Source organism: Xiphophorus hellerii, chromosome 11 (genome assembly GCF_003331165.1).
Source record: "Xiphophorus hellerii strain 12219 chromosome 11, Xiphophorus_hellerii-4.1, whole genome shotgun sequence".
NCBI lineage: Eukaryota > Metazoa > Chordata > Actinopteri > Cyprinodontiformes > Poeciliidae > Xiphophorus > Xiphophorus hellerii.
The window spans coordinates 17431901-17449713 of NC_045682.1; the positions used below are offsets into that span (position 1 = coordinate 17431901).

General features: G+C 38.6%; 1 protein-coding gene across 1 annotated transcript; it reads right to left on the bottom strand.

Annotated features, from left to right (window-relative positions):
- Positions 1-275: 275 nt before the first annotated feature.
- rps6ka4 (ribosomal protein S6 kinase, polypeptide 4) lies at positions 276-17598 on the bottom strand. The gene is made up of 18 exons (XM_032575847.1): positions 16609-17598; positions 14800-14871; positions 13590-13657; positions 12753-12903; positions 12456-12571; positions 9982-10089; positions 9817-9897; positions 9066-9169; positions 8736-8886; positions 8382-8543; positions 8133-8258; positions 7090-7223; positions 6870-6963; positions 5123-5293; positions 3954-4145; positions 3704-3863; positions 3429-3592; positions 276-2500 (listed from the first exon to the last, which is right to left on the bottom strand). Exons 1-18 carry the CDS (start codon positions 16694-16696, stop codon positions 2288-2290), a joined length of 2355 nt encoding a protein of 784 aa, XP_032431738.1. The 5' UTR covers positions 16697-17598; the 3' UTR covers positions 276-2287.
- Between the last annotated feature and the right edge of the window lie 215 nt (positions 17599-17813).

Sequence of the window (17813 nt, forward strand, 5' to 3'; positions counted from 1 at the left end):
ACCCTATAACTTTTTTTTGTAGGGTGTGACAGGGTTTTGAATAATTTGGGGTTCACTAGAAAATTGACACCCCTTAGCAACATGTTTGTACGCAAAATTAACATTTTTAAACCGGTCTGATATAATATCCTAATTTTAAATGTCATGTTTTGATTAACTGTAGGCAGAAAAATCATGATTAACAGATTTAAAGGCTTTCATTCATCCATCCGTGTATTTAACCTATATTGTGTCTCATTTAGTCACAAAGTTCCTGAAATAAATGGACTTTCCAATAAGATTTGAATTTATTGAATGGGTCTGTACATGTTAGGTTGCATTGAAGAAGCCACACAGCCAGTGATTTACAAAATAATGCACTAAGACATTTTAATTCACAAACAAAATCTATATAATCAAATCTTTTTTCTTTTCTTAACTGAAAAGAAAGTCAGAAAAACCCTTTTCCTCCATGAAAATGTATAAATATAAATATCTTACCGTCATATTTTCTCTAGTTTGATCACTTAGGTTCAAATAAATACTACTGAAACATCCAACAGACCAAAAAAAAAATCATAACCAGATATTTCAAAGTAATATTTATTTTTGCACCAACCAAAAAAAAACAAAACAAAAATACAAATCTTGGTGCAAAAGATAAATTCCCAGCTAGGACACTGACAGTAAGATAGTAATGGTAAAACCGAAAAGAAGAGCACGAAAAGAAACGTCACCTACGACAACAAAGGAATATCAACACCAATAAAAGCAATTCTTGAGTAAAAACATCAACAAACAACCAGTTAAATTCAAAAACAACATCAGTGGGGAACCAACGACAGCAAAGATGCAATAATGTTTCACTCTGGCACAGAAATATCAGCAAAACCGATCTGCAAACATCCCTCAGTACGATACATAAAAACACACTCTCTCTCACAATCACACACACACACACACGCGCGCGCACGCAGGGTTGGAATTTAACAAGAGTTAAAATCATGATAAAACCACAACCACAGCATTAAAAAAATAATCAAGGATGTAATAAATATCAGCAAAAATCACTGTTAAAGCTGAAATGTGTTTAATCGCTCAACTGACAACATTTAAGAAGTCCAATAAAAACAAAGATATACCTTTGAGACTGCTGTCAAACCATAACTCATTGCATGATCAATTTCCGTTTAAAAACCAAGAAGGGTATGTACATTACTTTCACCGAAAAGTCGTGTTTGGAGTTCTGAAGCTGTATGACGTTTTAAAACCACCTCAGAAAGAAAGAAGATGAGAAAAAGTCATTAAATGACAGGCCTCAGCGTCACTATGGCGCTGGGAAAAGCAGAAAGACGAAGGCATTGTGTGCGCGCCAAGATACCATCTCTTATCAGTCGGGTACGAAAATACAGAAAACCGCATGCTAGGCTGAAACAGACATGAGATTCAATTCGACGAGCTTGTTTGTGTTTTTACAGCTGCTACTCCTGAACACTTAAAAATAAAAATTCAACTCTTGTGGATCAAAACTCCCAGAGTTGAATCATTTGAGACAAGAGCTTTGCCCAGAGCTGGTAGTGTATTGGAAGTGCAGCACCTTTTGCGTGAAAACTGACTCCAACTACGTCCCGACACCCACCCTGTACAGTGCCTAATATCCAAACGACACATAAACATCACAAAATAAATCCCTCTGTGCGAAAGCCCTGCAATAATTTGATCATCGACATTCTCTGCTGATAGTGCAAACGGCTCAAATTTGCCCTCAAACTTAACCGATAAAGTTCCTTTCGTTTGTGATCGTGTGGTGGAGAACTTGTGAAGGAGCGTTTGATTGATTACAGATAAATCAACGATTGAAAGGCTGGTTCGCTTGCAGCGTGCAAACGGACGCACCTTCTTATTTAAAGAGTCGCTGGAGTTATGGCTTCTCCTCATTAATGGCTCGTTTTTTTTCCCTTTCCTCCTCTGACCAGGCGCTGCTTTGTCGCCGCAGTGAGGATAAACTGATTGTGTTGAGAAGAAAAATACTGAACAGAAATTCAAATCCTCAAGGGCACATCTTCTCTTTTCAACAAAATACACGTTTGGTTTGAGTAGAGTGCAGCAGGAGGAATCGAGATTATTTTTCCATTAAAACTGTCGTCGTACCCACACCGGTGTTTCTATCCATCAGTGTGGGTTTGTTTGTGTTTTTGATTTTTTTTTTTTTTTAGTTTCGCACTGACCCCATCGGCAGACCCCATGTCCTCAGTATTAGGATACGCCTCTTGTTTTTTTTTTTTTTTTCAGGGTCGCTCCCGCCGCATCATTTGGGCTTGCTGTGCTTTGGGGTCACAGTCTGCTTGTTCTGCTCTTTGGATGCCGAGGAGGAGGAGGTGGAGGAGGAGGACGAGGAAGAGGAGGAGCTCCATCGGGTCTCCACGCCCGTGCTCGTCATCTTGAGCTTGCGTCGTTTTGCCAGGGGGGCGTTGTCGACGCTTTTCAGGAAAAAGCCTTCTCTCTTGCAACGGTTAAAAGCCTGTTGTAGCGCAAGAAAAAAAAAAAAAAAAGTATTCATAACCCATGATATTTTTCTTGCCATTTTCATTTTGCAAATGTCTTCTGTTGGTTTTTATTGTAATTTAGAACTTAAGTATAGAAATAAAAAGATGGGATTTTTAGAACTTTCTTAATGTAGATATTCCTCAAAACGAGAAGTTGTCATATATATAAATGACTCTTTAGACTAACATGTAAAATCATCACAATACACTTAAAGGTTTAGAATTACAATGTTTAAGTAGTAGAAATACTTTTTAAGGCATCATATTTGCTTCATATAAAGTAAAGTCCAACATTATTTTAGTAATTTATTATTCTAGCAATTATTCTGACAGTTGATGAGATGATAAAAAAACGATACATTCTGCAAATTGTTTTCTTTATATAGTGTGAAAAATACATGAAATAATGCAAATAATTTATTTGCTTTTTCAAATAAACATTTTATTGCTTAAAATGCAGAAACAGCTTTCCTGTAGTGTGTGTTCCATCATTTGGAGCAAAAAAAACCTCACATGTGAAAAGTTCAGCCCTTTCTGCTTGACTTATCAATGCAGAGTAGAGCTGATCTGTTGATTATCTTTTTGAGTAACTGATTAATAATTAGATGTAAAGTGGAAGATTTTATTTATTTGTTTTTACAGAATTTGAACCAGGTGAATCTAACACTTCATAAACTAACACTTTCTAAGTTCTGGGTAGAAAATATTTACAGAAAAAAAGTTTTTTCATCATAAATGCAAAATTTAGATATTTTTTGTACAGGTTAGGCCTAATTACTGCTACGAATACGTTGTTCTTTCAGCAGTTGGAATGTTTTTTTGTTTTTTTTTATCTGTATGCTCCAGTTAAAGATTAATCGATTAGTAAATAATCAGTTTCAGCCCAACATAAAAAGCAGCTACCTTGTATGTAGCATTCACATAGGTACGGACTGTTGGCCCGCTGGATTCCAACACATCAGGAGTGCACAGAGGAGTGGTGGACATGGACGCTCCGCCTTGCAGCCAGCTGTTCTCCTTCAGATCGGAGAGTTTCAGGCGTCTCTCTGGATCCACAGTCAAAAGTCCTGAAGATAAACAAATCAAAACAGGCTTAAAAGATACAATTACATGGAATTTATGCTCTCTGTATTACTGGACAAGCAATTCTAGCACGATGAGTCACTAGCAGCAGTAACCTTTAACAAGCTCTTTGGCGTCCTCTGACACACCCTTCCACGCCTCCCCGTCCAACGAGAAATCTCCCTCCTTTATTTTCTGCATGATGTCGACGGCGTACGATGAGGTCATCCCACGCTGCTCGCTCTGAAACGGCACCTGGCCCGACAGCATGGTGTACTGCAGGACGCACACCGAGACTCATTAGCGCTGCTGGTGTTACTTAGCCGCGACACATGTCACATAACCAGGGTGCGCCGGCTCAATTACCAAGATGACCCCTAGACTCCAGAGGTCGCAGGACTTGTCGTATCCTGCGCTCTCAAAAAGCTCCGGAGCGGCGTACTGCAGCGTGAAGCATGGCGTCTGCAGAGGGGCGCTGCCCGCAGGACACAGGCGGGCGAAGCCGAAGTCGATGACTTTCAGCACAGAGTCCTCGCCCTCGTCGGTAAACAACACGTTCTGAAAGGTCAACAAGAAAGGTCAACCCACGTAGCGCGCTGCTGGGTGGGAGCACTCTGCTACAGGGTTCCTGCAGGTTCAACCAACTGAAATTTAAGACTTTTTTCAGACCATTTTCAAGGAAAATTAAGACCTGCATCAAGACAGAAATGTACAAAAGACAACAGCATATTTTACATGTGCATAAAGACACAATGTAAAACTATTGAGGAAAAAAATTGTAATTCTAGTGAGATCAACTATATACTGTGTTGTTGTTTTTTTTTTCCATCTGTGTGAGAATACCTGTGTGAGAATACCTTCTCCTTCTTGGATGTTGTTCCCTTTATACCAACAACTTGGTCGAAATAAAACTCTTCAGATGTTTGACCACCATGCTTAAAATCCACTAAACCTCCAACTTCAGAGTTTGTATCGCACTAAAATGCTGCTCTTATATCAGTGCCAGTAGTAGCAGTGCTGACCGTTTTCTGGGGAGCGATAGCCACACCAGGGGATCAAAACGGTGACATGTTTGTAGTTCTTGACAGTCACTCAGTGCTGCTCAGACATGGTTCTCTACAGTGTTCACCCCCTTACTGCCAACCTTTAGCGCAGATTGAACGTAGCATCGTACGGTTGGCAACATAAGAGAGCCTGTGGTGGAGACAAATCACCTGGCGATAAATTTACTAGCTAGCTAGCTACCAAGGTATATTAGCAGCTAGTCAGCGGTAGCCTCCGCAGATCTGAGTCACAGAACGCAATTAAGATCTCTGAATGTGACTCAAGCCTTAGCCTGACAGAAAAGTCCCGCAAGAAAAAATAAAAACGACATGGACGTTAAATATAATAGAAAATTTAAGACCTGTGATCAACGTATTGAAGGCCATGGTATACTTTTTCATTAATATAAGACTTTTTAAGGTTGCACAGACACCCTGTGCTGAAATGATTGAAATAAATAAACTAAACAAATGAAAACTGAAAAAACACACCTCAGGTTTAAGGTCTCTGTGCACCACTCCAGCGTCGTGCATAAAGCTGACAGCTGAGACCAGGCTCTGCAGCAGCTGACTGGCCTCTGCCTCCCCAAACAGCTTCTTCTTCTTGATCCTCTCCAGTAACTCCCCGCCTCTCAAGAGCTCCATCACTAAATACGTGTGATACTGAACGAGCAGAAGATATGCCGCAGAAAAAAAGGAGGATAAGTCATTTTGTTGTACAATACAGCTGATTATCACACAATATGTAGCGCAAACTGTACAAATAATATTTAATGGAGGTTGGGCTTGTTTCTGTCCCCAATTCTTTCAAAATAAAACCCAAGTAAAAAAACAACAGTTCTGGGAAGGTGAATCTGCCACCTTCTTGCTGAAAAAGATATTACCGGTAATTATTGATACAATTTATTTACAATTCCTAGTTAGGATTTAAAACATCTTAGGAAGCCAAAGAAGGATATGAAATCTAACTGAAATGTTGCGCAGTAAAAATATGCAGCATCCAGGGGTAGAAACAGTAGAAGGTGCCTGAAATGAAGAAATGCTTTTTCAAAGTAGGCTGACAGGAAAGGGGGAAGACATGCGGTAAACATCCTCAGGTCCGGGAGTTGAACCCGCGACAGCCACGTTGCCTCTGAACGTGGGTCGCACTAACCCCTCCGCCACCACGGCACGCCCGGCAAACACATTTTCATGGCGCTGTCCCTTTAAGGTAGTGAAGGCAGTGCGACGTACGAGGAAGGAAAAGGTAAAGAGGAGTCTCGGTAGTTTTACTGTTAGTGTGATAAAGTTCTACTAAAGTTTTCATAACATTTTTCCTTACAAACTTCTACACTTTGATTCCTAGAGTCCTCAACTCTCTTAAGACTCTTTTTAAAAACATCTAAATACAAAAGTTTACTACACTTTACTACACTTTACTAAGTTTACAAAAGTTTTATATTTCTACATTTGTAGAATTGTAGAAATAGGCTTTAAAATCAATCCAGTAAAAGCAGAAACAATAAGGAAGATGTTGGTGGATAGATTCATCATCGAAAACATTTACGCCCTCTTGTGGGGAAAACAAAGACGCTGCAGTTTAAAAGGGAGCGAATGCCACTTCTAAGGTGTTTGACAACGAGAAAATCTTCAAACTAAGAAAACTGATGCATTTTGTTAGGCTTCCAGGAATTGCGTGGAAATACAATAAAGTATGTATTTATCTTCTGATAGCTTGCTGTTTGGGGTTGTTTGTACCCATACATAGATGAATGTGAAAACAAAAAGTCTGTGGTCCAAAAGAATTTATTGTATTTATATGTCAGTGACCAAAAGAAACATCACATTACTATTTAACGTTTCTGCAGTCAAATCCAAGCACCTATAACTAACAAAGCACTTTGGTTCCATTATATTTTTTGTTTCTCTTGCACCAAACAAGAGACTCCTGCTGAAATAATCACGTCTACTTTCCACAAAACAGAGGCGTAAAGTTTAAGTAACATCTAATTTCCTTGGATAAAAAGACTTACAGTGATGAAGAATGTGGTCTGGAATCTGTTTTTATACTCTAGTTTTTTTCTATCCTTATCTAAATCTGTAAGATTATTAAATTCCAGACTTTGGAGGAACACCTGAATTTAAAAAGGCGTACTGTTTTATTTTCTCAGCTGGCAGTGGTTTTTCCAGATAAAGTATTTTTTTATGCCTGTTTGATGTTTTGTCTGTTCATTAGCTGTCGACATGGCGGTTCCTGTACCTGATCAGTGAAGACGTCATACAGCTTGACGATGTTGGGGTGAGCTTCACACTGCCTCAGGGCAGCAATCTCCCTCTGAGTATTCGCTTCCATTCTGACAAATAGGAAAACAAGACGAGTATGAAAAATGCTTACAATGCTTACATGAAAACAGATCCGTGAAGGACAGCTGAACACATCTCAAATCGCGGCACACTAAGGGCGTGGCCTGGCCTCTCACCTGCGGCTGACGATCTTAACGGCGTACTCGTGGCCATTCTGCTTGTGTTTGCATTTTCTGCACACTGAGAAACTCCCCTCGCCCAGTGGAGGGCCATGGAGATCCAGCTCATAGTGCTGGAAGAACTGGGATTCCTGAACAAACATTAGGGAAGAGGTCAAGCTTTTGGTATCCAGTGATCACGATGCAAGAAGGTATGTCATCACATTTAAGCCCAAGATTATTCATTATTTACAGATAAAAGCTTAAAGCTGCAGTTTCCAGCTTTTGTAAACAATATATTTTTCACATATTTGTCAAGACTGTCATGCTTTCCTGACTGTATAATATGAGAGATAATCTGTGCGTGTACAATGCATGATTGACAGCCCTAAGACCCTCTTCCTGGCTCTGATTGGTTGTTTCTAACTGGGAGTGGTGCATTTCTGCAGATGGCTGTAGGACCACAGAGGGGAGGCAGGCCTAATTAAAATTTTTCGCAGATTATCTGTTTCATATTATACTGTCGGGAAGTAGTGACAGTTTTATGAATTATGTAAAAAAAAAAAGTTTATTTTTTATAAAAGTTACATAGTGCAGCTGTCATTCAGACAATAAGTTTGTTTCTGAAAGGAAATTAGATAAGATTGTGAAAAAGCAGTGTCAACTTCAAGTTTATGTATAATTAAAGTCTATTTAAAAACATACATGTTGAAAATTATTTTAAAAAAAAGGTAATAATCTCAATAATAAATAAATCTGTATTATTTGCATTACATCAAACAATAACTACTGAGAAGCCTCGTAACTTTTGTGCCACCGGCTTTAGTTCATCCATAACATTTTCTTAATTTCTATAACCTTGATATTTTATTATTTTTATACATGAAGGTAAGAAATCAACCTGCCAAACTTGACTTATGTGGTAAAAAGTTAAATTAGAATAAATATTTTCCACTGTGACTGATTTCTTGATAAAAATATCTTTCTCTTTTGCAGAAGGCAACACCTACTTCTGCTTTAACTATTTCCAAACGTTGACCCAGCTGAGCCTCCACCTGTACCTTTAACATTGCACTTTGCTGGACAGAAGCAGAAGCCGGGCGCTCTGCTCCAATCTGACATTCGACAAAGTCTCCCATCACGGCGTTCTTGTTGAACAAAATGGAAGGAGCAATAAATGAGTAGCCCTAAAAACAGAGAAAACGAGTTAGGTATCGGAGACAATATGAGACACGAACGCGTCTGATAGAATGTTATCTAACTTTTCAGACTTCATGTTTTCCAGACAGCAGCTGAAGATGAGGACTGACCTGGAAAAGGCGGTCTGTGCTGGGGGGCGTACTCGCCGGGGAGTAGACGGGGTCCATTCCGGTGAACTCTTCGGCAAAGTTGCCCACATCGAGTTCACTTTTCAGCTCCGGTTTGAATGGACTTGGTACCTTCTTCTGTGCCAAGTCAGACCAGTTCAGTCCCTGTGAGGGAGCAGTGAGCAATGACATGTTTCATGAAAAAATTCTCAGACCTTCTAGATAATTTCTTAAGTTTAGAAAAGTTCACAATGAATTCACAGCAGTAATACAGAAGTAAGGCTTATAATACAAACTGGATGGATAGGAAGAAAAATGAGGGAATGTAGGAAAGAAGGGTAAGTAGGAAGGAAGGACCTTGAAGAAGGGATGAGCTTTGATATCCTCGGCTCCTCTGGGCCCAGAGCCAAGTCTCTTATGTGGATCCTTCACCAATAACTTCCTCAGCAGGTCCTTAGCAACCAGTCCAATCATGGAGGGGAATGGTGGATCGCAGCGCAGGATACGTCTGACAGGAAAAAGGTAAACAGGTTTTAAAATGACTTCTTCCTAGATCCTACTCTGTTGTCCTCTGAATCAAGAAACAACACAATTTTCCAAACTTTTCGCTACAGAAACAATTCAGGTGACTTCAGAATGGAACAAGATGATTTAATCCGTCAGCGTTCATTTAGGAGCAGTACTTACTTCGAAACCTCACTCTGGGAGTTCCTTTCTCCCTCCAAGGTGAAAGGAGAAGCTCCCGTCAGCAGCTCGAACATCAGGATCCCCAGGCTCCACCAATCTACAGACTTCAGAACAGCAGAGGGAGAAAGCAAGCTTAAAACCGAGCATGGAAAGGCCCAGACTGGAACTGAACTGGGACTGCTGCAGAAGGAATGCTTCTTCAAAACCAACACCTGGAAAATGTGATCATATCTAGCCCTGTCCCAATAACACATTTTAGTGGACGATGAATTCTCCCAGAAATTATTGTGGCAAATGATGATATTAACATTTTGAGATCATTTTCCACTAACAACAATATTATGCAAGTACAGGTACACTCTCCATTTAACACTGGAACTGGAAAACATGTTAAATATCCAAAATAAGCAAAGAAAACAACTGAAACGAAAATAACTACAATGGATTATGAAGTCTCTGCAACCAAAAAATAATAACCAATCAGCTGAGACAGAATAATAGGTAAAAGTGGCAGGCAGTGCAAACTAACTACTTCGTACTGGGTGTCTAAAAAAAGCGTTTCCCAAAAGGCCGGATTTTCAACTATATTAAAAGTTTGAACGACTCTTGTCCAAATGGAAATTATTGAACTCACTTTAATTTATCACGCAATTAATTAATTAATTAATTGATTTACTGCTTAACTATATCATCCAACACCTGGAAAAATAAACAGTCACTACTCTTGGATGATGCTCAGTCAAGATGTCACCTTGCCATGGCCCGTCTTCCCCCGGATGATTTCTGGAGCCATGTATTCGATGGTGCCACAGAAAGAGTAAGTCCTTCCTTTCTGCAACGAGACGAAGCCAAAAAAGGGATTTACTTCACACAGGGAGAGGACAGTAAGCTGCCACCGTAGGTTTGGGTTACGCACGTCTTCTTCCAGAAACTCTTTGCTGAGCCCAAAGTCGGTCAACACCACGTGGCCGTCGCTGTCTAGAAGGATGTTTTCCAGCTTTATGTCTCGGTACACGATCCCAAGCTGCACAAAAACACAGGGGACAAAAGGCACCGAGATGTATTTATATTAAGTGAGTAAAAATAACATGCACAAAAAATATTGTTTAGTAAGTAGAGGTGAGAAAACTGCATCGCTAGTCCATAAACAGCCTGTTTTCTAAACTCAAAGTAAGAATCAGTTTTATTTACTGGGGGGAAAAAAAGGTAAAAGCAACAATCTCTACAATTTCTGTGAGTTTTCAGAAATTATTCGTTCTTATTTTAATTTTCTTTTATATTTGCGATAAAGATTTTGATAATATTCACCTCTATGTCCCTCCATCACCTGTTGCCCTCAAGATTTCTCATAATTGTGTTTTCACAATTACGAGAAAGACAAAGTCAACTGTGCAAACGGTTGTGAAAAACAGCTTTTTGGATTTTGCACATCATTCTTGTGAAAGGGCCTCTGCTTTTTTAGACTGTATAACACAATTTTGACATTTGTTGAACAAAAGAAAAAAAAGGAACAAAAATAGAAAATGGATACTGGAATAGCTGAACATGCAGCTGATGTTCCCCCAGAAAGACCAGCTAGCCACAAAGAATGATACAACAGCAGTTACTGGAAAGGATTTGCATTGGTTGTAATTTTGGTTCTGTGACGGGATGTTGCAGGGAAATGTTTCTGTTTAATGTTCAGGATGAATTTTAATTAATTACCTTCTGGATTTATTGATGAATGCTAATGTAAACAAATGGCATGGAGTCTCAGAGGAGCAGTCAAAGCTGTGGCATTTACAGAATCATTGTTAACTTTCATGTTTATGACTACAAATGAGGATGAGAATGATTACCCTCCATAGTTGTTTATTAGCTGAATGTAAGTGGAGGGTTGCTATTTGGGCATCAGAGAATGTGACAAATACTGCTTGATACGATTTTTACATTCAATGCACAATGCTTTGCCAATAAAACAAACAAAAATAAACAAGCAAACTGACATAAATATGTTTTTGGAAGATGTCAACCCTCATGTCAGCTCATTTTAAGCAACCAATGTAGTTTTAAATCTCTCAGTGTCATTTTCCACATTCCACGAGCGTTTAGCCATCCTGTCCCAAGTGGGATTTTCTTTCTTAAAATAAGTTACTTTTTAAGTACATACTTTGCCTAAGTTCATCAAAATCTAAATATGTGGCGCAGTAGTTGGTGCTGTTGTTCCAGGTTTGCGTCTTTGCAGAGGCTCTTTCTGCTTGTTCCACCTGTGCCTCTGTGGGTTCACGCTGGCTTCCTCCCACGCCTCAGAAACACGACTGTTCAGTTAATCGGTCTCTCTAAATTGTTATGTGACAGACTGGCGACCTTTCCAGAGTGTCCACTCGGCCAAAGACTGATGGAGCATCCGCCCTCAACCCTGCGCGGTCAGCCGGGTACGGAAGATAGACGGATCCATCGTGGTACTGACTGTTGCTTTCAATTTTAGAGAAAATACCGTAGCACCTTTGGTATTACTACTCGAGGTTATGAAAACAATGGATTTTAATACCGGCTTGTGCTATGTGTCTACTGTTAGGTCACAGGCAAATCAACACAGAGATTCCATTAGTAGAGTAGAAATACTGGAAGCAACACAGATTAGTCAGTTATTCTTAGGTTGCTGTGATTATTTTCTTCAGCTTATAACCTTCAGGTATTGTAGAATGTGCTTGTGGGTTGGTAAATTGCTTTATTTTGCTATTGGAATCATCTTTATTTCTTATTACCATGAATTAGCTCTTCCGTTGTATGTCAACCCTGGCAACGGGGAGAAAAATGAGAGGCGGATCTAATTTGTTTCTCTTGCAGCTTTACAGTTTCATCAAATCCTAAAGATTGACTTTACCTCCTTGAAGGCTACACTTTCAAAAAATAGAAGTCACCAGTGCTATGCCACAAAAACCAGCAGCGATAAGCTGAATGCTTTTAAAAAGAAATCTGACTTCCGGCTTCCCACCAACATTTAACAATCAGTTATCAAAAGAACATGTAAGATGGTGACTAAATTCAACACTGCAGCTGCCTCCCTGGGATATGAGCACAACTAACAGCTACAGGACTTGCGTAACACTATTAGGTAATCACTTCCTCGAGCCAGAGTGTGTTTCACACAATGAACACCAAAGGAGATTTCTCTCCTTGAAGAATAAAGTCAACAGCTGCAGAAAAAAAAAGCTGCAAGTCAAGCAAAGTCCAGTCAGCTCACTTGTGCTGTGAGTTCAACAAAAGCGTATGTAAATCAAAGTTAACGATAAAGAGAAAGATATAAAAACCAATATAGAGTGAATGTATGCATTTAACCAACTTTTGATTGTGGGGGGGAGAAATAAAGACGGGCTCCGTTCAGGCGTTAAAGTCACCCACACTCACCTTGTGCAGATGCTCCAGAGCGAGAATTATTTCCCCGATATAAATCCGCACCGCTTCCTCAGAAAAGTGATCTCGCTGGTACAGGTGAGTAAACATTTCGCCGCCGCTCACATAGTCTGTAGTCGCACACAAGAGCAAATAAAGAGGGGGCTTGAAAAGGATATGGTGCAAAGAAATAAACACACTGCAAAACATTAAATTAAAAATGTAGACAAAAAAATATATAAAAACGCAGAGAGTCCGACAGAAAGACGAATCTGTTCAGCGTGTCTGACAGCTGATCTTCGATTGTCTCACCCAGGATGAGGTGCAGCTTGCTCTGAGTTTGAAAGGCGTAGTGAAGGGTGACCAGGAAGGGAGACTGGCGAATGTGCTCCAGGACCTGTCGCTCGGTGCGAGTGTGTTCTGTCGTCTTTGCTTTCTGAACGATCGCTGCTTTCTTTAAAACCTGAGACAAGTAACAGCAGCACAAGACACATGAAAACATGAATACGCTTTGATAAAGTACTCTATTGTAGCTCTTGCTGTGTGGTTAAGGTTTGTTGCGCTACTGGAAGTTGAACCTCTCCCTCCGTCTCAGGTCTTTCGAAACCTCCAACAGATTTTCTCTAATTTGATCTACTTATCAGATCTGACCAGTTTTCCTGTTCCAGAAGAAAAGCTTCCTCACAGCATGATGCTGCCCACATCATGTAACGTCAGCCAAACACTTTTCCCAATTCTGGCCTCATTTACCCAAAATACCTTCTCCCAGTTAGCTTGTGAAGAATTGCAAACAGGATTTCTTCTTAACGCACCACAATTTTGAGTTTTTCTTTTCTTTTTAAATATGCAAAAATATTTCATGCTTAACTTCACTTTTACGCACTAATTTTTGCTGGTTCTTCACATAAAATTCCAACAAAATTCCATTGACTCTTAGGCCGTATTTTCCAGCTGATCCTGCAACTTACAGTCCAGATCGACATACGCGGTTTTTTCTTCCTTCTTCGTGTCGCATTTTTTATACGTCTTCTAGTCCAGAAAATACGGTAATTGTAACATTTGAAAATGTGGGATAATTCTATATTTTTGTAATGTGTTAAAAGAAAACAAGATAAGCGCAAACTTTTTACATCATATGAGGAATTTTACCTTCATTGCATACAACTGGCCCTCGTCGTGGCCGGTGTTCTTCCGAACCAAAAACACCTTTCCATAAGCTAGAAAAACACAAAAATTCATAGATATTTAAATTTCAGCTTGTAAAAACAAAAAAAAATGGTGAATCTTAATTTTTATATAATTTCTGGAGATACATAGACGTCAAAAATGCTCAAATCTGACAGTTTATAGTTTATTTCCTGTAGATTTTATTTTGCACTTTGATTCCACTGATTGGGGATCTGACTCCTGCTAAGAACCTTTAGTTTTAATGAAACATGACAGAAGATTTATGGAATAAAAACAAGGAGAGATCTCCTCCTCGTAGGTAATAGTTGTTGGTATCACATAGGCTCATAAATTTGAGGAAAAAACAAAATCAGCTTTAAATGAATAGTTTACAAAGTGGGAACAAAATGCTCCAGAGGCAGATATGATCAGACACATGGCTGGTCTTAAGATTTTAAAAATTAAGCTAAGTATATGCAAAATCCTTTAAGTACAACATAATTATTAAGGTGTTTTTTTGTTGTTTTTCTTTTTTTTTTTTTACAGACAAAGCATCTGAAGTCAGAAATAAGATCTAGCTAGCACAATTTGGTCTGACAATTTAACATGAAACCATTTTTCCTGCCATCTTAACGATGTACTTCTTAAAAAAAAGAAATATGTTAGCGCTGTATCTCCCAGATAATGTTGAATTATTCTTGTTCTCCATGTTGTCTTTACCGTCTGTAAAGTTGGATAAAAAATTTCTAGCACAACTTCACAGTAAGATTAGATTGTGGCTTCTTTGAGAAAACATCCCAGTCATGTCTTTCTTACAATTTGGCAACTTTACCTGTCGAAACAAAAAGTATGTGGATGGAGAAAACATTAGTTATTTAATTTAAAAAAAAAAGTTAAAATGGATCAGTATTTGATTATTTTCTGGGGTGGGGAAGGAGTTATTTTTACTTATAGTTTGCGATCATTATCTTGTTGCATGATCCAGTTTGGACAGATATAGTCCGATTATATCTGAAAAACTCTCCATAAGCTCAGGGACTGTAAGAAATCTTGTGGCTGCAAAACGACCTTTAGTTTACCGTAAGTGTCCTTGCTGGTCAAAATGAGACTTTTGCACCGTGTCTTATCTAGTGTTTAACAAACATACCTATTTAGGTCTGATTTGAGCGAAGACGTCGCTTCAGAAGCTTACCTCCGGTGCCCAAAACCTTGAGAAGCTCAAAGTTCTCCATGCCAACCCTTTCAGTGTGACCTGTGAGGTTAGCTAGAAGGAAAAAGCAAAAAAAAAAAAAAAAAAAAGTCTTTAAAATGTATTTTGAAAAGGTGAATACAAACAGTTTTTAGAAAAATTTGAGAGAGTAAAACAATTTATGCATTACTTTGTTCTTGAAACATTAGCATTGCAATTCAATACTTAGGATAGATAATAAAAAAAAACATGTTAACTGATTATTTTATGATTAGATCAGACTACTGTCCAGTTTAATACTGTGATATTAGGAGTGGGCAATGTAGACTTATAATTTTATTATGATATTTTGTGGTACTACTGAGATGACCATAACATTTTTGCTAAAAATACAACTTATTACTTCTTATTTAAGTGATGGAGTGGCTGTGACTGCATGCCTGTGGTGTTAATAGCGCCACAAACCCTGTTCCTGAAAACTGTTCCCACGCCAAATGTCATTTTATCCCTGAACTGCCACTAAATGCATTTTTAAATGTATTGATATTTATTCATTCTCTCGTGGAGTAAACGGTGACGAAAATAGTATAAAATAAATAAATAAAAAACACATTTCAGTCAGTTTAGTTGTTGTCTTTAACATCAATAATTAAAATTTGAGATGATTGATAAAAAAATTATCATGAAAAGAATTTTTTCACGATAAATGATCAAATAAATGCCCACCCTTCTGTGATATACGCATGATCTGAACAACACATCACACACACATGCATAACAAAACCCTTGAAAAGAAGAGATTGTTTTCTGGGGCTCATTTAATTTACATACAGTGCCTTTCAAGTAGAATATTCCATCTCATTGAGGTTATGTGATCCAATACAACAAAGTGCATAACTGTGAAGTGGAAGAAACAGGACATATGATTTAAAAAATAAATCTGAAAAGTGTGGCCTGCATTTGTATTTAGAGGTAATGCATAAACCCTGAATAAAATCCAGCGCAAACAAAAGCTTTCAAATGCCATCTAAGAAAACCCATACAAAGTCCAGGTCTAAATTCACCTGAGAATAAGTGGAAAGACTTAAAAGCCTATGTTGACAGACGCTCTTCATCCACTGGTTGATTTAACACTTTTATCAAGAGGAGGAAAAGAAAAAAAATGCTAATCTTTTCTAATTTCTAACAATAACATTTGGAAATACATTTATCATTTTCATTCCACTTCACAATAATGTTGTACTTATTTTATTTGACATGTCAAAAAAAAACAACTAATAAAATATACTGAAGGGGTGTACATTTTTGTGCTGTAATTTACTGCTGTATTGCTGTAACTAATGTAACAATCATTGTACATTATAAATGCATTTAAATGTACTTACTGTGCTTTAAGGGAAGCAAAATAGAAACGCTTACTATAATCTGGTGCCTTCTAATAATCATTTCATTCCAAGGTACAATTTTTCTTTAAGAGAAATTATTTAGTGCAGTTTAGTGATACAAATCACTTCTTAATGTGACAGGTGTGCTGAAGAAGCACATCAAAAATGTGAATGTTTTTCCAAGAGAACCGTTTGTGGGCTTTAAAAAAAATAAATAACCAACAGTTTTTATCGTTATCACAATCCCACAAAATATCACAATAATAAGTCCATATCGCCCACCCCTGCTTCATAATCGTCTCTTTACCGGTGTTGAGTTTAGCTTAAGCGATACTTCGTTCACCGGGGTTTCTTCATTTTAAGAAAAAAAAAAAATGTTTACAGTGTTGGTCCATTTCTCAAAAAAATGTACGTGAATCTGACTTACCATTGGTAATTTGATGCTTGACAGTACAGGCCTTCTCATTTGATTTCCCATCGGAGTCATCACTGCTGTCAGATGTGTCCCCAGACATAATTTTAACGGGGGGAAACAGCCTGTATGAACTGATTTAATTAACCCAGATGCTAACTGACTGCGCTACAGGCTCGGTAAGTTTAAAAAAAAAAAAAAAAAAAAAAAAAAAAAAGCTCTATTGTTGATGCATTGCGAGGAACGCAGGGATTATCGAAATGACAGGACAACTGTGTTTTCGAGGCAATGCAGCTGGGTTGAGGTTAATCCCCATGAGTTTGACATCCTGGTGTTTAGCATTGTTTTTTACTCATGCGATTGGCCGAAATCTGGGGGGGAGAAACAAGGACGTGTTGCTTCTGCGGTTCTTCAAGCTTTGTTACAGCTGCCTAATCTTCACCAACATTTAGAGGAAACAACAGCGGTGCTTTCAATTTCTGTCACCGAATACGTTTGTGCTACTTTTAATTTAACGCACTGTAGTTAGCATTAGCTGTGCAACAGCAGTTATTATTCAAGAGGTAGCTAATAGTTACTTTGTAATAACCTAAACCTTAGTTTTAAATCAACTGCCTGGCTAGGGAGACCCCGTTCAAAACATTTTTGTTAGCATTGTAGCTCCGACAAGACAGACGGGTTCCCACCCAGATGCGGTAGAAGCTGTACAGATGTGAAACAGCTTTAGTAGCTAGCCGTCCGTCAAAGTTTGAACGATTAGCTAAGCTAAGTGTTTGCTAGCCTTTTCAACTGGCCTGTTCAGGTAAGTGCAGTCGGTCCGTGTCGGAAAACACCGCAGTAGCTCCCCGTCTTCTTTCCGTTCGCACCAATTAGATACATAATTTATCCATTGTCAGAAAAAGTACGTTTTACTTTATTTTCCTTGCCACAGCCAGTAAACTGCTAACACCAGGATGCTTTCGAGACAACCTGGGCGACGGCCAGTCACGTGACCACTAATGGTGGGCGGAGCCGTTTTACTAGAGAAGTCAACGAACGTATTAACTCACTTATTATCATATAAAGATTGTAATTACCTCAATAAAGACCATTTATGTGACTCAATATAATCAAAACCATGAGTTTGGAAGATCACCTTAAAGACAAAAACCCAGTGTTTGTATTTCTTTTAACTGAAAATGGACTTCACTGCGGGTGAATGAAGACGTTGCGAAATACAG

Bases quoted from the DNA above. Each gene is read 5' to 3' on its own strand.
- rps6ka4 (XM_032575847.1), bottom strand. From the start codon at position 16,696: ATGTCTGGGGACACATCTGACAGCAGTGATGACTCCGATGGGAAATCA. The intron at 9,170-9,816 runs GTGACATCTTGA...GCTGTTCTGAAG, and splicing joins GGAAGACGGGCCATGGCAAG to TCTGTAGATTGGTGGAGCCT. The intron at 5,294-6,869 runs GTACAGGAACCG...CTGCTCGTTCAG, and splicing joins ATGACGTCTTCACTGATCAG to TATCACACGTATTTAGTGAT.